A 24851-nucleotide genomic window follows, 5' to 3' on the forward strand; every position below is an offset into this window, starting at 1 on the left:
TTGCTCCACTTGCTTGATGAATAAACCTTAAGGTGGAAGACTCCGAGTGTAGCCCTTTAAGAAAATTACATGCTTCGGTCTGGGTACCTGTGCAGTATCATAGCGCACACACAAATCAAGTTACGTTTGTGGCGCATATGTATTCGGTACCTCTTTTCACCAATATGTATGTGTTTAAATAATAATAATAATGAATAATATTAGCTGCTTACCACCACTCATATGCTTACAGTGTAATATTGAGCTATGATACGATGTGAAATAATTTACAATGATAACGGAAGACAATTACAATCACTTTTTCACAGTCGTCTGCTGGTTCACATGGTTTTAAGGACCAGTCTACATGTAGTTAGCTAACCGAACATGCTGGTGGAGTCATTATTATCTATGATTTCATCAGTTTTACACAAAATCATCTGCTGGTGTTTAGGACCAGTCTGCAAGAAGTTAGCTACCTACAGTCTGAAGGCTAGTTTTGAGTTTTCACAAAGGCTTGAAAGCTAAAATTTTCCTGATATACTCATGGTATCTTTCGACGTCACTACTCTCTTTATAATGATCATTATGGAATAAACAACCGGAATCGTATGTCAATATTCTGTACTCTTCATTTCCCAATTAATAATTCTGAGCAGCTGCCATTCTTGGGTACCAAAAGTAAACACTCGGTTCAACAATTTACTATACGGTCAAGTTGATAGAGTCTCCATGGGTAGGGCCGTGGACCCGATTCCGACTGATATATTTATGAAGAATTTGAGTTAGATAAAGCTTAAGCATGCAATTGATGGAACTACACATTACTATAGATTAATGGATGACATATTTCTTATCCGCAAAGAGCAGTTGCATACTGTGTCCACTCAATCTGTTTAACTTAGCAGACAATCAATAAATAGTACAGTTGTACTTTTATTTACACAATTTCTCAAGATTTTATCACTAACAATCTAATGCAACTTACAAGTCTAAACTAATGCATTGGGGAATTTCCGTAGATGGAAATGATTAATATCCATTTAACCTAATGAGAACACGTACCACTTTACAGGTTGAAAATAGATTCGATACCTGAAGTTGGTGTTTTCTAAATTTGATGAAAACTTGTGACATTAAATGTATGAGTTGAATTCAATAAACATGTAAGTGGAATGAACAAGGACTCGTTCAATGAATGCACATAGACAACGGTTTAGTAGTTCGTCTAAAATAATTCAGCTTTTAATCGCTCTGCTAATCTGGATAAAAGTCTTGTAACGAGAATCCGCCTAGCGAAGACATTTATTTAGTGAAGAGTTTAGTGAGAGTTCGCAACCGTTTATTTATAATATAAAATGAATGAAAAGATAATATGAATAGGGGACGTTTCTCAGAAGTATTCAGTATACATTTGTAATGACTTCACTCTAAGTAACATTTTATGATAATGTTTAAAGATTGTGTAATTAGTTAATCCGACCAGCTATTACGTAGGATTCTATGTCACACTCATTATGACCACGTAGTATTCTGAAATATCCATTTTCACCCCAATCTTCATTCCACGAATTCGCTATCAACCAATAAGGAGTGTTTTTTTCCACACCCCATCCGATTATACGTATGGCATGTCCACCAACTGCTTCCCCAGTAATATGCTTATAGATCCCAGATTTGTAATTTAGAAAATCTTCGTAAACGTTGAAGGCTGATTCTACTGGTCCATACTTCATGATTTCCTTTTGAATAGACAATTCATTATCAGCAACATTGTAGGACAATTTACCTAACAGATGAATAAAACGATGATGAAAATGAATCTGTTATCATTTAACAGAGAGCTTTCAAAAGTAATCTCAAAAATGATTATTACTCATGTAGAAGCATCATTTCTAAGCAACTCTGACAATATATTGTGATCAATCTATGTGAGTGACAAGTCAACGATTTCATGATAAATTGTTATCATTGTCTAAAATATTACCTACCTCGATGCTTGTCTTGGGAGTATGGGATCTTGTAACTTTTCTGACATGTCTGATTACAACGAGGAGCTTTGTACATTTTTTCACCGCATGCAGGATACTTCCCTTTAACATAATGCTCACATTTCGGGAATGGATATGGTTGACAGCCTGTGTGATTCTCTTTCGAACTTCCAGTAACAATACCTTCCTTCACCCAATAATCCCAAGCATGACCAAGGAATCCACCATCACACCCAAATCCGCAATCGCTACAACAGCTCATTAGATCCACAGCACTTAGTTCCACAGATTGTCTGCCACGTGACTGTATGCAGGTTCGATCACTCATGGCTTCGACAGCAGCGAAAGCCTGGAAAAAAGCAATGGCAACATCAAGACGTTTTAATTTTTGTAATGAATTTACGTGGAATGAGTGGTCAACATTTACTAGTTATCTGAGTTCAACATGACCTGTTTCGTCAATTATTTCAGTCACCTGACTTATGTTCACAGATGTGATACTCAACATTGACGTATGTGCTGTCATACAGCTTTCAAAGAAACAATTTCTCTAGATAATATGACTCTGATACTGTCTGACGTTCGGTGAGATCTCCTACAAAATCACTGATTTGTAGAAATATTCATAGTCATGCCAACATTGTATACATTTTTCAAATAGTGCGATCATTAAAACTCACCCAAGATGATCCACATCGTGATTGATCACGAATGGTCGCTATACTTTTACAACGAGGCCATTTCTTCCTTGAATCAAAACTTGATGGAATTTCTACACTCAAATCATTATGGTCAACTGTGGGACGTCTCTTCTTTCTTAATTCTGATTCCTCTCTTCTTGCACCCATCAGAATACGTGCGTCATCCAGTGAGTGGAAACGATTGCTTTTCTCAGCTTTCCATTCAGCATTTGGCTGAAGGATGAAAAAGTTGAAATCATAATTGAATGAGAAACAATTCTGACAATGTTGAACTAAAAATGGAATTCAAATATGAAGATTTAGATTTGTTCCTTTTTCAACTGTCAGTTGTTGTATTGAACTTAGATATATGAAATGAAATCAGTTTTAGGCCGATGGCGTACGAAACAATGTAACCTGTCATTTTAAATAACTTATAGATGAATTCTAGTTGTAAAGAGGAGGAATCATCTGATTGATTGCACATTCTCCTCAATCAAACCTCGTTTCGTACACAAGCTACTTACAACATAAAGTAGTGGATCTATTCTAATCCAACCGATCATACACAGTTAGAACGTAAATCATTTTACAATGTTCGCGATTTACAACATTACTACAAAAAAGAACCTACATGTTGATTAATATACGAGATGATGTCATCTGACAATGGTTCAAATCTTTCTTTCTTTATTGAAATATGAGCATCGAGAAGGGTTATCAATGAAGCGATACACAACACAGACGTAAGCATAACTAAAGAACTCTTGTGAATGTATTTCTTCGAACACAGCAATCATCATATAATCATTGTTTTATATATACTAAACTGAAATAGTGGACTTTGGGTTACAATGGTATGATAATATCACATTTATTATTTCACCCACTTCAGTTTTTTCGTTTACAATCAAATGTAACACTTCAATAGAGTTATGATTCAACATACAAATCATCACAGATCACTTCAGAATGTTGATCAAAGTTCTTATACACAATAAGATTACAAATGAAATAGTAATGGAAATGGAAATCTTGATTTCAAAGGTTAATTTGTCATACATTGCCATTACAGGTACTTGAAAAATAAGATAATCACAAATGTGTTTACTTATAATTTGTGCTTAGTGATAAGTTTTTTATGATAAAACTGTCCATTTTGAATAAAAACGTTTCAGGTCGATTTAATTAAGCTTCATTTGTATAACCATTACATAGTCTTTAATTATAAGTTTTTGTTCTGTTGAGTTCAAAGTATAATGTGATAGGTTCGAGTTCCGGTTTTTCAATCAAGACAGTTCTGTATGTACGTTCATCTAGGAAATTCAAAATAGGATGAAACAACCATTCTAAATATCACAATTGGTTACAATGTGTTTGTTATGAATAAAATCAGTTTATTATACTTCTCTAATGTAATTGTGGTGTAAGCTGATGTAAGTAGTATGTATTATCAATCGAAAGTGAAATGCTTGAAGGCAGAACGTTGTGAAGATCAAAGAAAAGGGAACGAGAACAGAGAAATATTGGTCTGGAAACGAAAGAACAGTGATGTTTGCGACAATTGATTGATATTTTGCAAATGAAATATTTACTGTATAGTTCTTAGATTTCATCAACTTACGCCTACCAGCACTCTTCATTCACCGGCAGTTACTCTGGAAGAGCTACAGTTGGAGTTAGATTTCATCAAGAGACCTATAATTTTATATTGAAGTACAGTCAGTTGTCCTCACTTGTTTATTCTCGTTCACTACACAATACTTGCCTGTCCTTTATCGGGACACACAAGTAGTCACAGTTCTGTAAATGCTATGCAGATAATTGAATGGACGATCGGCTTCGTATTTTGATGATGATTTTGTTTTGATATGTTGTATGAAGTCGGTTCGACGTAGTGAAAATAGCTATCGATTTCGAATCATCATCAATTGTGATTGTAGTTGCAAACCATCACAGCAAAATACTTTTTTCTGAAAACAATGTTGACGCAATCAGCTTCTACACATATGATGTAACTATATTATTGTGGAACGAGACTACCAATCACTGAATGCTTATTCATATCTGGCTTTCTATGGGTCCCTTATATGATGTTATTTGAACATGGAGTTCTAGCCAGGTTGCAACATAATCTTAAGTCCGAAAGAACAAAAGATAATACTACTTCACGTTGTGAGTTGGTGCTTAGCTACTAATTCGTCCCCAAATGCCCTGGTATGGCCGAGAGTGGGGAGAGTCGGCTCTCCCTCTCTAAATGCTCTCACATGGCCACGTGCATACAACCACTACCAGAGAACTCCTACTCGCTGCCTTCTCGCGGCGTAACTGTTGTTTACGTAATTAACAGAACGAAAAGTGGATATCCGGCGCTTTAACAGGGTTCGTGGACACAGAGAGTCCACGTAAGGAAGTTGGAAAACACTGATTCCAAGCCAATGGTGCATATGAGATTCAGTATCAGTCAATCATTGGTAACTGGCTACCATGGGACTGTATCTCTTGACGTTGCTCCACTGCGACGTAGATCAGAAATTTGGGTCGACGGCTCCTTTTGTGGTCCTGTAAGGAAATCACCTGCCTTGGTTTAAGCATCCGGATGATATATCTTTCTGGTACCTCCTTCTACTAATGTTTATGTGTTTAAATAAATAAATCAATAGCTTCAATTCAAGGCATAATTTCAATCACAAATATCACACATTTCATTGAAATCAATCGAAGTTGAATTTTCCGAAAATGTAGATGGTTCCTTCTCGCTAGTGCTTAAAACTAATCTTTCACAAATGAACGAACAAACAGTGCAGATGTAATGTTATATCCATTCATTCAATCATAACTTTACACCAGAAGAAACAATTGAATGTAGAATGTAATGACTTCATAAACACTAAGTAATTGGGACTTAATCATTATTTGTAAGATTATTCGTATGAATAATGACGAACAATAAAATAGTATTCTCAACAATAAACCACAGCATACTGGTGATTAGCTGTACTTGAAACTGAACAACGGTTATACACATCACTTTGTACTCGTTTTGTAGATGTTCATCAACACACAAAACAACACAACTACAAGGAAATATTTACTTTCAGACTGAAATCAAGTAAACCAGCTCACTAATTGATTAGTTATCACGTTTTTCTAACAGACAATTTAACTAAGAGGCAACAGGTTTCGACACTATTTTTCGACGCCTTTATTTATATATGCTGATTGAATGTTTCTCGATTATTTTGGTTTTATTGTTTTCGTATTACCCTGATTCGAAGCTTTTATTTGAATCATAAATTGTTTCTATGGCGTTTTTCAATTATAAACTAGCATCGATTGCTTATATTCACACCACTTCATTGTTTCCATGATCAAGCTTGTTGTTTTTATTGCTTTGTAATACTGGTACTTAATAGGTCTACTGAATGGTCAGGTCATGTATGTAGATAAATAAATGTTTGAGATGGGATAACGATTTTGTACCGGTGATCATTGGGCTTGTATTCTTCCTCTTCGTTTAGGGACAGTTAGAGTCGAGCTAATTGTCAAGCATAGATTGTCATTCACGATAGTTGTGGTCGCGTGTTATTCGCCTAATGTCATCTACTTCTGTTGGTCAGTTGTAAGACATAACACAAGTATCTTTTAATACTAATTAACTAGTAGGAATCATTCACTGTAGTTCAGCTATAACGTGAATATTATCAGTTATCATACATTTATACGCTAGTTTTAAAGCGCATTGTGGTAAAACGCTGTTCAATGAGTTCAGTTAAAAATTACATGAAATAATGTAAAATGAAATCCGGCATCTTAATTATATTCCATCTTCAGTATTGTATCACGCTGAATAACTCAACCTTCTTTTACTACACACATTTGGATTGAGACAATGGAAATATTTTCGGTAATGAGCATGATGAAGACGTTCTGACGTTTTGACAAAGAAGTGTAACTGCCAGCCTGAAATGGAAATATTCCATTTAGTTGATTCTATATCGTGTCAGGAATGTTGTTGAGTATGATATATTTACTATTGTCAAATCTTTTAAGCAACAGAAATGGTTGTGAATTAGTAATGTTTAGACGTAAGTCGGATTTTCTCGAATAATGTTAATATCTGATTTGATATACAATTAATCATCTCGTGATGTACTCGCTATGAAGACTTGATCACACAACTTATTGAAGAGATATGTGTCTTATCAATTAGGACATATTTTATTGGGTGGACGAAACGATTTACGTTAGACGCTCATTCAAAACGTGCGAGTATCTGATGGCCGCATCAGCCTGGTGTGAATTTATTGTGAAGTTGACAAATGGTCTGCAGATTAAGCATTCGTACACATAGACGAAGGTGTTGGATTTAATTATTGGAGGAAGATTAATAAATGAGAATCCCACAATGACCGCAGTTAATTGAGTATAGTCATGCTCACTTGTTATTAGAAATGAACTAGTAACTTGATACCAATCAGTAGTAATGAGCGATGCGCAAAAACGCGTTGGATTGTTATACAACGTCTGTTCAAAAGAAAATACCTTCACAACATTTATCACATTAGTCATTTATCATTTCAATCACGATAAGGTGAGACAAAGTGCATGTCATTTTTGAAAACTCGTGGTCCCTCTTAATGTCCGATTTCACTTAATTGTCGAAACTCTAATTTATGGGTGGGCCAATCAGGGGGGTTTTAGAAATTTCAAGGTTACCGCGCCAACTTCAGTGCTTAGTGCTAACGTACGTTCGGTTCATAGGGAATTTTGTACAAAACGTGATAATTGAGCGGATATAACAAATAAAACGGCGAGACTGTAATGTGTGGACGAATCAATCGGGTATAAGATAACAGATTTCGGATATTTACGCGAGAGCCCTTCATCGATTTGGCTAAATAAAGTTTTGGCATTATAATTGATATCAGTTCGTGATGACAACAATGATAATTACAGTAATAATATATGTAGTGATGGAAGCATAAATGAAACATTAAATTCGTCTTTGAAACCATTCATAGTATAACAACTATCCCACAACCGATTTCTATTATGGTTAATTTTGATTAAGTCCTTTTATTAACTTTCTTAACAGACAATGTTACTTGAATAGTAGCAGTTCACATATTTCTTTATACCGTCATCATCACCAGATCACATGACGGACCCTAGCTAAAATGTTGATCGCTTAAATGTCACTCGACGGTTCATTCTCTTCCTCAAATTCGTTCGATGTGCTTATGGCTTTGTCATCTGCGCTAAACTCTTACAAACTGTAGATGCGGCTTCTTATTACCTTCGGATTTCAAAGAGCGTTGGAATTTTTTTGATAACGGTTATCGAGGTGACTGATTAACGAAGATAGGACACGAAATTGGAATAAGCTTTCTTAGTGTCCTTGTATGATAGGCTACGTGAATCACAATGAAAAGGAATTCTAGACTTACTGTTCCTTACAAACATATTAACATGGATCTTTAACATTCGGGCTGAAGGAAAGCATGATGTATCGGGCCCTGATTCACCTGTAGCGACTAAATGAGAATTTTATGCACATAAACCGAGATTAGATTCGACAAATTTTAAAACCACTTAATATTTCTATTAATAAAAAGCTTCTCAGTTTAGTCGTTTCCATGTGCATCGACCAGTTCACTTTTTCCTGTGGAAGAAGCCGCCAGATGTTACAAGTAATAATGATCCAAAGCAACGAGATTGAGTACGCAGTATCCTAACCAATTCCTGGGTATGTGTATAGTTATTGTTTTTGTTTTTCCGTTGATTTAGTAAAAATTGAACAGTCTAGATAGGTACGTGGATCTGAAATGAGATTAGAATTGAAGAAACTTTTTAACTTAAACTCATTGTGATTTTTTGGAGTACTGTACTTGTTGTTTAGCAATGGAACTGGAAATTCGGAAATTAGGCAGGCAGTGATCGGCAGAAAATATAATACAGGATAGAGTTTAGTTTTAAACAGAGTGAATTGTTAAGTGAAGAATTCGGTCCAGATAACCATTCAGTCCCTGCTCATGTTGCTGAACAATGTCTATTTACGTCACTTAAAGGTCATATTTGCTAGTGATTGATATCTTAACAAGTTTCTTTTGCTGAAGCGTGTAAATGCCATTTAAGCTTGTTAATGAACCATTTTTACTAATCAGTCATATAGATGACCTATTACTATAATCGATTGAGCCAGTAAGTTAAGAGCACCAATCAACATTACGAAGCGATAATACACGTGAGCAATAATCAAAGGACTATTAGAATGATGGGTTGACATAAGTATAAATTGATCGAGAAAGTCAGAGTAGAAATGAGAGTTATTAATGTTCTGCGTTTCTTCATTAGAGCTTATCAATGTAGAACTACGGTTTAGGTTCGTTGTTAGTACTGGTCTAATAATAGACCTAATCCGAAAATGGTGGATTTTTCATTATGTGACTCCCCAGTCTATAAGATCTTACGTGCAACTCACATTATTCTCTACACTGACTCGTCTTATCGCAGGTATCACTAATATGATGTTCACTACTTCGGGAGAACATATTTGGGCTGGAGATAGAACAATATGAATATGAGAGGCAAGTTATACAAGAATATGAACGCCTTCAAGCCTGAGCTATGCCATCCGATACACGAAACATAATGTAGACTATGTCATCAGGTCGACTGACCACATTATCATAGTCAGTACACATACGACGAGTCATCTGGTGGAGACAAACGGTATCGGGATTAATAATGGCAGTCAATTCAATTGATAAACTGAGGACGTGAAAACTAGATGATTCTGTAAGCAAACGGTCACTAAACGCATTTGAATTTAGATGATAAATGATCACAGTGTTTATTCATAGCAGAAACGAGACATTCTATGAATCGATAAACAAAGCATTTGTTTTCACTTCATTTTGTTTTTAGAAAAGTAACGATCGTTAGTATAATGAAAATTTCATTCATCTTCGCTCTGTGAAATGAATGCAAAATCTCAGTCCGATTCACAGGCATGAAAATGACTTTGACGTTGTATACATGTAAACTTGAAAAGCAAGTTCCTAATTTTGTTCACCTTGTTTATCCAATCAATTCAGATATTTCATGATGAAAATACGATTGATTGCAGCCAAATGTCAATTTTTGCAATCAACCTCATTAGCATTTGCCAGTCTGTAATACCACGAACAATAATCGTCAGAACAAACCGCGTTTGTTCGCACATTTTGTTACTTGCATGTTCATTAATTGTCGAAACCGGTTGTTATTGAGACGTTAAGCTATTTTGGGTTTGAAATTAAAATATTTACATATTGGTAATAAGTACAAAGTGTTTATTAATCTCCGTTGAAGATGTACTGGAGAAGATTGAAATCATTTAACGAAGAATAAACTTTGTTCGGCTTATTAAATAACACTGAAGTACACTACATGTAACCAGTAAGTTGTCTCCATGAGCTGTCATCGTGAAATTACATTGAGACATTTATTAATAATATTATAATTAATGCCTTCACTCAGTATAATGAGTTTGGTATAATACAGAATTCTAAGCACATGGGGTTTCCATAAGTGTGTTTTACAAAAAAGTCAAAAAAATTGAAAAGAGCTAATAACTGCCTGGTATTGAATGAAATGCTTTTTGTTATTGAGAAGATTTAAAATATGTGCAAAATTTTGACATCCAATCAAAACAGTTTGTGCCAATTTAATGTTAACCAATTTACTTAAAACAGCAAATCCTTGACAGCCAATGAACAGATGAGCACATATTTTGAACTACGAGTTATTTATGCGCTTGTTTTAAGAAGATTTGAAATATATCTGAGGGAAGTTTCATCAATAGGGGTCAGGGATTTTATTCAAGGTTGGACAAACTTCAGTGACAACCAGAAGAATTTTGAATAACAATGGATTCATCTACCACCATGACTGTTCAACAATGAACCAATGATTCCACCAAATGTCATCTCGCTAATGGCCATATTGAATCATCAAATTAGAGAGAATTAAACAAATACCATAAACGTTCATATAAACCTGACAAATTTCCGTTTAATTTGATTCACTAATTTGAACGAGATGACGTGAAATTAGTATGTACAGAAAAATTCATGTCGAGCAAATTTCAAATATTATAACAGGCATTTTGACTGCTGAATTACAGGAGTTAGATCAGAGCGAGTTATTATATTGTTTAATTATTATTTGTTTTGTCTCTTATTCTCGCGATTATTTAGCATAAATTACTCATCATCTAACTTGATTATTACACGAGAGTTCGCCAGTATGCAGTGGTTATTGTGTCAGTGAGATTTTCGTACCAGAACATGTGTGTCACAGCACGTATTGATTACAGTCGAGTGAAGATATTAATTAATACAGAGATCCACCTTGAAATAAACACACATTGATTAAGTAGAAATGGCAAACCATGTGATTTAATTCACAAAGTAAAAATCAAATAAGCTTTAGTCTGTCCAAACTACAAAATAGGAGAGATATCTCACCGACAAGATATTTCTTGGTAGACTAGATATATCAAATTTATTATAAGTGCAAGAAAAATCGGTGTTTTGAGAGAATTCATTTTGGATTACTGAATTCCACAAACTATCAAATCATGTTTTATGTCTACCAATAATTTTGTAGCAAATATTTGATCCATAAAAGTTCAATTTCTGTGAGTTGCTGTCTGTTGACAATTGCATATTCAACACTATCTTTGTGATCATATACGTGTGGTTATGAACTTTTAAACCATGCATTTCCTAAAGCAGCTGAACAATGAACGACCATGAATAGTCTGCTAGTACAACATGATTTACTGGAGAAGAAGCACTTAGAATATCCAGTTCGCATTATTTCATTTCAGACGATTATCAGAATTGGTGAATAACAGAAGCTCATAAATTGGTTATTTTCGATAGATATCGGAGGTTTCTTACTTGGCCGAAATATTTTTTTCCGCCGATTGTATTGAAAATGTCATCATATCTTTGAACTGATAATGTTTCTGGAAACGTCTGCATAAGATGTCATTGAGCATTAAGCTACACTGTTTCATTTAAATCTCAGAGAGATGTAAACTTGTTTGTAAGGGCAGTCTATGTTAAACCTACTTGTATTAAAAGTGAAATACATTTTTATGTAGGTATTTTGATCCTCATTATTTCAAAGGGATTCATCACTGTCAAATCCGCTTTTCTGGAAACGGCTAGTGGCACAGGTGAGCAAATATAGAGTGATCATTTGGTCACAGGTGTGAAATCTTTTCACTTAAACCTTCACTCGGTTTGGTTACTCCAAGTTTGCCTGTTTAGTTTGAACAAGTCAAATCATTTCAAAATATGACAGAAGAAATATGGTGCTACTATTCTAGTAAATGAGAGTAAACCTATACGTTAAATTCACTCACCGTTTGACTAGATTTAACGAGCAATAAATTAATCACCTTTAATAAATGAAGTCACAATCTCATTTCCCCTGTGAGAAAACGAATGCAGAGATTTATTGTCGCTCACAGGCTCCAATTAAACTTGATAAGAATTCTGTTTTACAAAATGAATAAATTGAGTTGTGTGTTCGCCACGAAGTCATTTTTGCATACAACACATTCATCTACACATCCATTCATCGCAAAGTCATTCTTAAATATTATCCATGCAAATTGGGAAATCTTTCTGACAATATATCTTAGGCTATTTGCTTCTCCTTTATAATAAATAAACACTATTGTCAGAGTCAGTCGATTGACTGAAACATTCATGTGTTCATGTGGAATTAAGGAAGATATTGAGCAATTGTGAATACCTGTCAGACTATCAGATGTTATGTAAAGCGTGATGATTTGTTGTTTCATTAATAATCAAATAGTATTACAGCTTGAGAAAATAAACATTCGTATTGAAAAGTGCATGTTTGTCTCGTTTATAATATCTTCAATTGAACATGTTTATTACTATTTCAACTAAAGAAAACATCTGAGATAACACACTATATATCCAATGAAGTTCGGTAGCGATGCGAGATGGCATTTACATCGTTATGTCAAACAATAAATTGCCCACTATCTGTTTTGTAAATTCTAATGATCCACTTATTTATTTATTCACTAACCCACAGTAAAACAGTCACATTTTCAGTCTTCAGTTAGATCACCACTCAATGCAGAAGCACGTGATTTTGTATGAAACTGAAATAAACGAGTGGCATTTGCATTTGATATTTCATTTATTAAATACTTGATCTTTATGCTTCACTCAAACAATCACATTTTAGCGAAAGACGAATCTGAATTTCCAGACAAACACTGAGTCTATGTGATTAGGTGGGATACAGTGTTTTATGTTTGCATGCGAGAAAATACACTCCATTTGCGGTCACATGGTAGATGTTGATCAGTTGGAATGTATTAGTGAGTCTTTAAATAGTGAAGAATATTGCCATTTCTAAATCGTTGTTTGAATCATCCTACTGGTGTTTCGGACTGCGCTTGATCAGTCTCTTATGAATGTATATGCATTGTGTAGAATAGACTAAAAGTGGCATATTAGTGGGTCATGAAGCCATCAGGGGTATGTTAAACAATATTTTATCAGCGTCGACTATCTTCACACGTGAAAACAACACTTTTGTTTTATCGAATTGAAAAGTTCATGTGTAACTGTGGTCAGTTATTAAATTATATTAAAGCATTCGTCACGAGTGATATTTCACCGACCATTAATAATTACGCATCGGTTCATTGTTGAATGATAGAATAGATTGAGGGCCCATTTTTGGAACTAATATTGAAGTCTTCTCATTGATGGAATCTACCTGAGCACATAGATACAAAAAGACTGATGAGATGATGTTAGTCTCGAAAAATACTGTATGTCAGTTAGTCGACCGTGCATTGACTAGTAAACGTCCGCTTTTTCTTTTGATACATGAGGTTTCGAATTTTCCCGAAGCATTGAAATTGCGAGAACACTCCATGTAATTGCTATCACCTTGAAAATGATTGCCTTACTTCCGATAAATTGAGGTTATGGACAAGTGAAGTCTCCGAATTACAATTTATCATAGCGAGTTTTAGAATTGATCTTACATTGTACAGATGTGTTCAAGAAAATTGTCGTTGATGATTGGAGAAACAATGTCACACTTGTTTTGTTGTTCCACCGAATTAACATAGTTGAAATTTGATATTTATTCTGCGAACAACTGACATTCTTGCACTGATCTCAATCATAAAACTGACTTTATGAAAGGAAACTGTATAACTATTCGATGCAGTGCACTTTGCTTCACCCAGTGACAGCACCATTTGCACATGTCTGAATGCAAACACTTATTGAAATCCATCAATTTTTCTCGCCACACGTTATCGTCCATACTTGACATTCAAATCAATTTCATTCAATTCAAACGTGCTGTTTTGAAATATAAGTGAAATTGAAAATTAATTGATCCATGCATTATGCCTCAAGATGACAAATTTGCAGTGAATGAAATAGTCACTTAACTCCTTGATCACTATTATATCATTGAGCTATTGTTACATGTTTTGTAATTCACTTACCTTTTGTCTGATAACTTTCCGTTAAAACATTAATCAGTGGATCTAAACGCCGATTGTCTTCAATGACTAGAAACATAGTAACTCCCGATGTGTGGTTATTTTAGAAATCCAACGTGAAACCGTATTGTAAAATACAAATTAGGGTTTAGAATGAAGAATAACTGTCTACGTGTTTTAAAGAAGTGCTATTGCCCATGGTAGGTTGTTGCTGATAGTGTCTGGCCAGCAGATCCCAAGTATTTTGCATAGACAGCTGTTAGTAAGCGCTTGTATGTTCTGGATGATGGCTTTCGCAGTTCACCAGGTGTCTGCACCATAAAGTAGAACTGTTTTGACATTTGTATTGAAAGTTCTGACTTTGTTTTCGGTCGATGGACAGTTGTTTTGAGTAACAGATGTTCTTCAATTGTAGATATGCTGTTCTTGCTTCGCCAATCCGCGCTTTCAAATCTGTATCGGATCAACCGTGTTCGTCAATGATTCTGTCCATATATGCAAAGGTCCTTACATCTTTCTCCATCAAGTGTGATCCAATTGTTGCATGCTGTGTTGTGTCGGAGAATCTTGCTTTTTGTTTTGTGCATGTTGAGACCTACTGCTGCTGAGGATGCTGCTATTGAGAAAAGAGTGATGCCCCTATAATTTCCACACTTGCTGAGATCATCTTTCTTTAGCATCTTGATCAGAAGTCCTTCTTCCCAGTCTGTTGGTACTTGTTCTTCATCCCAAATCTTACTGAAGAGAGTGTGGGGTATCCTTGCGGCTACTGCCTCGTCTGTTTCCAGTGCCTCTGCTGGAATGTTGTCTGGTCCTTCTGCTCTGCGCTCTTGATTTGTCTGATGGCCATGCTGATCTCTGCAATTGTTGATGGGCCAATATAGATTGGGGGTCCGTGGGTGTTTCTCTGACGTTTAGTGATTTTAGAGTTACTCAAAGTGTTCTACACACTTGTTTCGCTGTTCTCAAATGTTGGTGATAACTTTGCCTTCCTTGTTTTTCCCTGATCGTTCTGGTTTACGATAATTTTCAGCGAGATTCTTTGCTGTGTCATACAACTGTCTCATGTTTTCTCCTTTTGCAGCCTTTTCCGCCGTCATTGCCAGATCTTCCACATACTTACGTTTGTCGGTTCTGATGCTCCGCTTCACTTGTTTGTTTACTTCTGTGTATTCAGCCTGTTTCTTGGCTTTCTCTGCTCTTGTTCGGCTGGTATAGATTGCTGCCTTCTTGTTCTTCCTTTCTTGAATCTTATCCAGTGTATCAACAGGGATCGTAGGCGCATAGCATTGGATGACGTTCATTGAAATGCCCTCTTTCTTTGTTTTGGAGGAGGCTTTGATGAACCTTGGTCCATGAGATTCCCATCCTATAAGTACATTTTCTGCCTGTTTGAATAGCATCAATTCAACTCCTTGTGTAGGTGGGGCCAGAGTATAACAGAAGCTCCACCGAAGCTAGTCGTTGTTATCCAACTTGCGTTCAATGTGTTCCACCGATCCCAAGCACCTCCATATGGTATCTCCATATTTCTGCAGTGATTCGGAAGACTCTCCCAGCCTTCCATATTGTACTCGCATTCGATGTACTTAAATAGATGATTGCTCCGACTGTCAGAATGGGCATCAGCCTCGTGACTGAATCAGAGTTCAAGCTCTACGTCATTCCAATACGTACTGCTCGTGTTTGCAATCAAGTGAGTACACATCCACATCTTTTCCCAATGACTAATGAAAATTGGCTAGACTCCTTCGCAAGAATTTACCTAGCCTTACACTTAACACTGCTGTCGCTATCTCAAGCCTCGGTACAGAGACTTGTTTGATAGGTGCACCCTAAACTTCCTGTACAACAATACGCAGTATATTCTTTCCTGCAAATAACTAATTGATGCTTCAACAACCGCTCCATAACCAATCTCTGAAGCATCCATGAATAAATGTAACACTACTTTTGCGTCAGGCTCGTCTATTCTCTTCTTGATCTATCGGGCCGCCGTAACATGACCTAACTGATGCATAAAATTCAACCAATTTGGCCATGTGGACATGTATGGCTCGATTAGAGGCCGATTTATGATTTACAAAATGTTTGCAAGAGAGATTTAGCAGCACGGCAGACTGAAGCAATTAGGCCCAAATAACCTGAGGAGAAGAAACGACAGATAGAATCCTTATTCCAGACAGGGGCTTTTCTGATGCATCATAGTGAAACCTAAATGCATCTTGTTTGAAATCCCATTCTACACCTAGAGTTCGATGTCGCTCGTTCCAAACTCGATTGTTTCTCGCTGGCATTTCCACCAGAGACTGCTCTTTACTCACATCAGACAAGATGGCTATTACTTCTTCCGAGTTCGTAGGTTATTTCGTTAATTCAAATCCTCCTCTGCATAATAATTCACCTAACTGCTCAGCAAACTTCTTTGCCTGCTCACAGGTGGAAAAGGATTTCAAGCGATCATCAACATAGAAATTGTTCTTGACAGCACCTATGACATAACAGTCATAACTATCAGAAAAATGTTTAAGTTATCTTATTGATCTCAAGGTTTGCACAAAATGGAGATGACGTGGCACGGATTGGCTGAGAGATCATTTCAAATTCGTATGGTTCCCTCGAAAAGTCTCCCTCTTGCCACAACAGAGATGTTAAAGCTCCTTGATCAAACTGAGTTGCCCACACTTGCGTGAATATTTCCTCAACATCTGCAGAGATTGCAACTGCCTACTTGTGGAAACGCAATAATATACTCACTAGCTCAGTCGTGATGTCAGGTCCTTGATAAATCATATCATTTATAAAAACTCCTGTAAACGTGTTGGCACATTCAAGGTCCACTCTCAGTATCACTGGCTTTTTCGTATTTAACGCTACAACATGAGGTTAATATCGTCGGGCGCTATTCTTTGACTGCAACTGTACAAACGGATCCTTATCCGGATAGACTTTAGTAAAATTGCTTTCAATAAGTTTAGTACACCTGATGAACAGACTGTCGTCCCCAAACAACCTTCATTTCAAACTCTATAACCTATTGTTTGCTGCTTCACAGTTTCCCAATTTCATGTTCGGATTCCTTTCCATGGTACCGGAAATATAAAATGACCATTTTCGATGTGCATGACCCCTCCCGTAATCTCTATGGCAGCTTTGCCTTCTACTGATACTGATTTATCACTTACATGGACATCAGCAAACTCCATATCATAAAGCTTACGTAATAGGTGTCCTTACGTCTGTACTTTACTGGTATGATTAACAACATTTTGCTCAGATTCCAGGTATGATGCAGGTCCAAAAACAATCCACCTCAGCAACGTTTTCAGAACATACGTGTGTTTCCTTCCACACAACCACTGGTCTGACGTACAATGTGCTTACGAAGCGTCGCAACCGATCAGCGTTATAACTTCTTCAGTGTCTAGACTACCTAGTGCTGAATCACGTAAATGCAGCCACTTATCTGAATAGCTCATTGTCGACTTCGTCGCTCTATGCCCTGGTATACTTGTCTTAATCAGAGCTCCTTCAATCATGACGTGTTCAGACCGATCTAAAGAACATACCTCAAAAGGCCCATTCGTGACCTACGTTGTTCTGTTATCATCTACAGTCTGAACTACCACAGACGCTTGGTCTTCTTTCAGCCCGAACGACCTCAAACAGTCTGACCTCATCAATGTTACATCAAAACCGTTATCCAAAATAGCATCACACACAATTTTAGCGTTTCCCGATCTCAACCGTATGTGAATCATTCCTAAACGCACGTGAGTGCTTGGTGATTTAGTAAACTGAGAAGAATTCTGCCGTACCAGTTTTATTATTTGCGCTGCTGGCTGTCAAGTCATTGTGCGATAGGTAGTGATGTTTCATCTCACACTTGCCAACGTCACAACGCATTGTCATTATAGATTCATTAACTTTGTGCCTTGCCAAAGACAGATAAAGCAGATACCTTTGTTCTTTGCGTGAGAGCATCGATATTAAACTGTGAGCGCTAAAAATTGTGCGCATTTTTAAACATTGTGGTCATCGGAACACATACTGCATTTAGCTTTCACGGTCGAACCATTCCACTATCCAGATTGCAAGTGAAAATTCGTATTTACGTTAGGTCTCTTTTTGGACGATTTGTCAACCGTCCGAATCTACTACTAGCTACTCTCGCACGAGGTGTTTTAAACCTAGAAATCTCGACAAACGTCAGCTTTCTATCATATTCACCCAAATCTATCCACCGATTCCAACCACCACGCTCGAAAAGGTTGGGGCGAAAGCCTCACTATTCTCTATAAACTAACTAAAGAATTTAGATCAGCAGTACAATTCATCCGTTTCATAGCCATAGCACAGTTTTCTACTCTTATGGCAAGGTTTGATAACTGCCACGCGTCATTATAATCAAAATTTACAGCATTGAATAAGCCTTCTAAAGTTTCTCGAGTGATTATATGTGACTATCCGAACAACCATTTCAGAATTTCCCTGATCTTCTTATAACAAGGAGAGGCATCGCTCGTGACACATTCCTCAACAGCTGTATTCGCCTTACTCTTACAATAGAGGATCAAATAAAGCGAACGTTGGCTATCATCCATGACCCTTGATCCTACGCAAGTCTCAAACTGCCTTACAAACTTACAGTAACCCGTGGTGGAATTGGGCCATAACCACACAATAGCCGAAGCTGAACATGAGACAATTGAGGAAACAGATGCTCAAAATTTAACGAAGAGAAAACAATGAGTGGAATGAATTGATTGGTCGGATAGCATGCCTCGGAATCGCAGGCTTGGTAATACTTATGCAAAATAATTGTTATCCATATTAAATAAATTGTTCGACCTACAGCTTAAATGTGTTGACGACTGGTACAATACGATGAGTCAGGGTAGAAGTCCTGTGCTGAGAATTCTATATTTTAAGAAAATATAATATTGAATAAAGCCATTATTAATAATAATAGTGATAATAATAATTAGATTCTCACGAAAGTTATCCTCGGTTAGGCTTTAGGATTACGTCTATCATAAGAGCAGCACTCATAATTAGGTAAACCATAATTGTACAATCCTTTTGACTGTTCATCAAAACAACTCATCTTCATCTTTGGTAGTTGTACACTTACAACAGGCACTTTAAGTATTACGCTCTTCCCTGACATCTCAAGCCCATGCTTCTCATCTAAACTAAGATTTCTTACGTCGCCTACCATCGAATTACAACTAGATTCACTATCATGATAGTTACGCCTATTTGAGTCTGACACATCACACACAAGGACATCAAAAGTCACTTGCTTCGTTAAAGCGGGACCACCATTTTGTTTGGATCCATTACCACTAATGAGCTTTGAGCTTGACGTCCTTTGACGAGTATTTGGCATAACGAGAAAAGGGATAGAATATCTCCTGAAACGATACTTAAAATCCACGAAACGTACGTTAAGCAACTTCGATCAATCGATACTAGCTTAGAACTATAAAATCCATACTACGGTTTGAGCTAAAGAATAACTGTCTAGGTACTTTAGATATATTACCCAGTTAAAATCAAAACAAGGTGATTTGGGTAAATGATGGTTCTAAATGTCATTATGAATATAAACGTACATTGTTACCTAAACAAATATTACCACTCAGTTATCCAACCAATAATTGTTCAATTAATGGAATCTCAATTACAATGAATAAGCAAGTTGATAAAGAATGTACGAAAATTACAAATCGCAACAAATAAATGTTATTCTTGCCTCTCTGGATAGAACATGTACAGGCTCGCTCGAAACATATAATTTGGTTGCTTTATAACACAATGTTTTCAGTTCTGCAAGAGTGCATCGATCCACAATCAAGAAAGCACAATCCCGATCAATGCAAGCAACACAATCAAAGGAAGAACAGTTCAATATCGCTGCCGCCAAGACTAAGTGTCAAATAAAATAACAACGATGCAGTTCGGGAAAAAATATGGAAATTCGGTAAAGGCGTGGAAAAAATGAAAACTATAGTAAAATGCAAATACTACCATCAAAAATGGAATCAAAAGATCAACAAAATGTACAATGGAAACAATCGATGGGAACAAATTACAAGTTTATACATGGAAGGATTTTCACACAAACAAACTTCAAAATGAACCTTACACAAATACCTCTGTGGATTATTACAAAATACCGATAAATCCAGTTTGAGTGAACAAACGAAATCTGTTGAAAATTTCGAACAATGTTGGAATAATTAGTGACAGTTTGTAGATTGCCAATGCTGAAGTCCAGAACATGTCTTTCTGATTCTCTGTTTATAAATATGTAACCTGGATGATTTGCTCCAATAAAGCCGTCTATTATAAGTTTATTGATTCATATTCGGACTGTGATTGAGTGTGACATCCGGAACATAAATTTCATCACACAAACAAGATGTCAATTATTTGTTGGGTAGTGTGTGTTTATCACAGTTATTTGAAATCGGTAGTAGATATTCAAAGTGGTTGTACTAATGTAAATTGTGTAACTACTTATTGAAGTCTCTTCTACCATGGTAATTGTCAATATTGTATAATGATTAATGAATAAGGTAAATAATGTTCGAAGTTTAGTAATGATTGCTACTGGCTTGTTTATTCAGAACAGCACGGATGTTAACGTATGAGTACAGAAACACCCATCAAACTCAATGAAACAACTTGTGGCATCACCGAAATTCAGGTTAGAGAAAAAGTCAACGAAACTTCTGAAGTAACTGATCAATGATCGTTAAATATTTGATATTTAGTAACAAATGTTACTTTGTGTTTTGCTTCAGAGTATGAATACAGATATGATCGAAGCAGAAAGACAGAACACATCTCTTCAGTACTTATATATTGTGATTCCTCTGGTCATCTTTTTTTACTTGTTGTAAGCATTGATTGTGTTGTTTCAAAATGGTTGCATAAGGGAAAGAAAATTAATCCATGGACCGGAGAAACGTTTGTTTCTTATTCTGACCACGTTTTTTTAATTTAGTATTTCCTAAGGAAACCTAAATGTAAGTGTTTATTTCATTGGATGAGATAATTGTTTTATGGAAGTTGGGCATTATCAGCGTGGCGGCGACGAGAGATCTAATTTCATGGTAGTCGGTGACTTACTAATAGTTAATCGACCATGACTTCCTTCAGGTTACTGAAACCTGTATGTATCATCGGTTTGGAATCACAGTCATCCAACTTCTCTATATGGAATCCTCTTGGCCATCAAGCCGGTTAGAATTCCGGACATTAGCTTTTCGTCCTTTCGATTTTGTCAATAACACCTTCGTCGCGATAAGGCAGTGGATGAGGGTCCCCTGGCAGTGGCTATGTACGCATTGCCATATGAGAGCATTTCGGGCAGGATGGCTTAATCACCTCACTCTCGGCCGTCCCGCGTCATTTGTAACTTGTTTTCATACACTTGGAAATGCACTATCTCACAAGGGTTCTAAAGCATGTTATTTTTATTTCATTAGTATTGAGTTTGCGTGATTTTGTGACAATTACAATCAACAATCAGTCCGTTGTAAATGCCAATGTCGATGAAGTTTCACCACTGAAAATTATCGCTTGGAACTAACGACGGTTGTTGTTTTAAAGGTATTTGTCGGAACACGTTATCAACAGATAATTAAGCACTTCCATTCTTAGTTACTTGGTCATTCAATGCTCAGTAAATGCTGAGCGACAAACTAGTCTTAACTTGATGTTTTCTGGACTGATAATAATTTATTTCGTGATTTTACTTGACATGAACAGTATACGGTCAATTATTCCATTCGAAGCTTAGAATTTAGAATGGCCCAGTGCAAAGTTGGCTTTAACAGCTTCACGCAAGATTACGATGCTTTGACTAAAATGTTGATGGCTGGATATGTTAAACGCTATTGCTTGATAAGTATTCAGCGTGGCACATTGAATTCCAGTTGTACGAGAAAAACATACTGCACAGTTGACGCTGATGCTGGTCTTGCTCAACTGCACTGTTTAGAAGTGTGTTGTGAAGCTAACTTGAAGCATAATTATCTTCAGATTCCCGAAGATAAAGTTCTATAGACCACCATTTATGGTACATTGAAACACAGTTACTTACTATTTGTATTAGGTAGTTTGCCAGCCATATATCGGGAAGGGACGAAGAGCGCAATCAATGAACTCAAATGCGTCGACGCTTGCCATGATGATTTTAGTTTTGTGGTCTGCAAAATAAATCGTTTGACCAGAGACTGCTGGCAGACGTCATCTGCTCGTCAATCTGAGTATTGTGAATTGAGTTTAGACAGTCTAGGTCGATTAACTATTAGTAAGTCACCGACTACCATGAAATTAGATCTCTCGTCGCCGCCACGCTGATAATGCCCAACTTCCATAAAACAATTATCTCATCCAATGAAATAAACACTTACATTTAGGTTTCCTTAGGAAATACTAAATTAAAAAAACGTGGTCAGAATAAGAAACAAACGTTTCTCCGGTCCATGGATTAATTTTCTTTCCCTTATGCAACCATTTTGAAACAACACAATCAATGCTTACAACAAGTAAAAAAAGATGACCAGAGGAATCACAATATATAAGTACTGAAGAGATGTGTTCTGTCTTTCTGCTTCGATCATATCTGTATTCATACTCTGAAGCAAAACACAAAGTAACATTTGTTACTAAATATCAAATATTTAACGATCATTGATCAGTTACTTCAGAAGTTTCGTTGACTTTTTCTCTAACCTGAATTTCGGTGATGCCACAAGTTGTTTCATTGAGTTTGATGGGTGTTTCTGTACTCATACGTTAACATCCGTGCTGTTCTGAATAAACAAGCCAGTAGCAATCATTACTAAACTTCGAACATTATTTACCTTATTCATTAATCATTATACAATATTGACAATTACCATGGTAGAAGAGACTTCAATAAGTAGTTACACAATTTACATTAGTACAACCACTTTGAATATCTACTACCGATTTCAAATAACTGTGATAAACACACACTACCCAACAAATAATTGACATCTTGTTTGTGTGATGAAATTTATGTTCCGGATGTCACACTCAATCACAGTCCGAATATGAATCAATAAACTTATAATAGACGGCTTTATTGGAGCAAATCATCCAGGTTACATATTTATAAACAGAGAATCAGAAAGACATGTTCTGGACTTCAGCATTGGCAATCTACAAACTGTCACTAATTATTCCAACATTGTTCGAAATTTTCAACAGATTTCGTTTGTTCACTCAAACTGGATTTATCGGTATTTTGTAATAATCCACAGAGGTATTTGTGTAAGGTTCATTTTGAAGTTTGTTTGTGTGAAAATCCTTCCATGTATAAACTTGTAATTTGTTCCCATCGATTGTTTCCATTGTACATTTTGTTGATCTTTTTGATTCCATTTTTGATGGTAGTATTTGCATTTTACTATAGTTTTCATTTTTTCCACGCCTTTACCGAATTTCCATATTTTTTCCCGAACTGCATCGTTGTTATTTTATTTGACACTTAGTCTTGGCGGCAGCGATATTGAACTGTTCTTCCTTTGATTGTGTTGCTTGCATTGATCGGGATTGTGCTTTCTTGATTGTGGATCGATGCACTCTTGCAGAACTGAAAACATTGTGTTATAAAGCAACCAAATTATATGTTTCGAGCGAGCCTGTACATGTTCTATCCAGAGAGGCAAGAATAACATTTATTTGTTGCGATTTGTAATTTTCGTACATTCTTTATCAACTTGCTTATTCATTGTAATTGAGATTCCATTAATTGAACAATTATTGGTTGGATAACTGAGTGGTAATATTTGTTTAGGTAACAATGTACGTTTATATTCATAATGACATTTAGAACCATCATTTACCCAAATCACCTTGTTTTGATTTTAACTGGGTAATATATCTAAAGTACCTAGACAGTTATTCTTTAGCTCAAACCGTAGTATGGATTTTATAGTTCTAAGCTAGTATCGATTGATCGAAGTTGCTTAACGTACGTTTCGTGGATTTTAAGTATCGTTTCAGGAGATATTCTATCCCTTTTCTCGTTATGCCAAATACTCGTCAAAGGACGTCAAGCTCAAAGCTCATTAGTGGTAATGGATCCAAACAAAATGGTGGTCCCGCTTTAACGAAGCAAGTGACTTTTGATGTCCTTGTGTGTGATGTGTCAGACTCAAATAGGCGTAACTATCATGATAGTGAATCTAGTTGTAATTCGATGGTAGGCGACGTAAGAAATCTTAGTTTAGATGAGAAGCATGGGCTTGAGATGTCAGGGAAGAGCGTAATACTTAAAGTGCCTGTTGTAAGTGTACAACTACCAAAGATGGAGATGAGTTGTTTTGATGAACAGTCAAAAGGATTGTACAATTATGGTTTACCTAATTATGAGTGCTGCTCTTATGATAGACGTAATCCTAAAGCCTAACCGAGGATAACTTTCGTGAGAATCTAATTATTATTATCACTATTATTATTAATAATGGCTTTATTCAATATTATATTTTCTTAAAATATAGAATTCTCAGCACAGGACTTCTACCCTGACTCATCGTATTGTACCAGTCGTCAACACATTTAAGCTGTAGGTCGAACAATTTATTT

At 36.1% G+C, this 24851-nt stretch overlaps 1 protein-coding gene across 1 annotated transcript; it reads right to left on the bottom strand.

The window, feature by feature from the left end:
* Nucleotides 1-1304: 1304 nt before the first annotated feature.
* Nucleotides 1305-3444, bottom strand: MS3_00003890 (uncharacterized protein). Its single transcript, XM_051211763.1, has one exon. The coding sequence runs from the start codon at nucleotides 2296-2298 to the stop codon at nucleotides 1963-1965; it is 336 nt and encodes a 111-aa protein (XP_051072918.1). The 5' UTR covers nucleotides 2299-3444; the 3' UTR covers nucleotides 1305-1962.
* Nucleotides 3445-24851: the final 21407 nt, after the last annotated feature.

Source organism: Schistosoma haematobium, chromosome 1 (genome assembly GCF_000699445.3).
Source record: "Schistosoma haematobium chromosome 1, whole genome shotgun sequence".
In the NCBI taxonomy this organism is placed as follows: domain Eukaryota; kingdom Metazoa; phylum Platyhelminthes; class Trematoda; order Strigeidida; family Schistosomatidae; genus Schistosoma; species Schistosoma haematobium.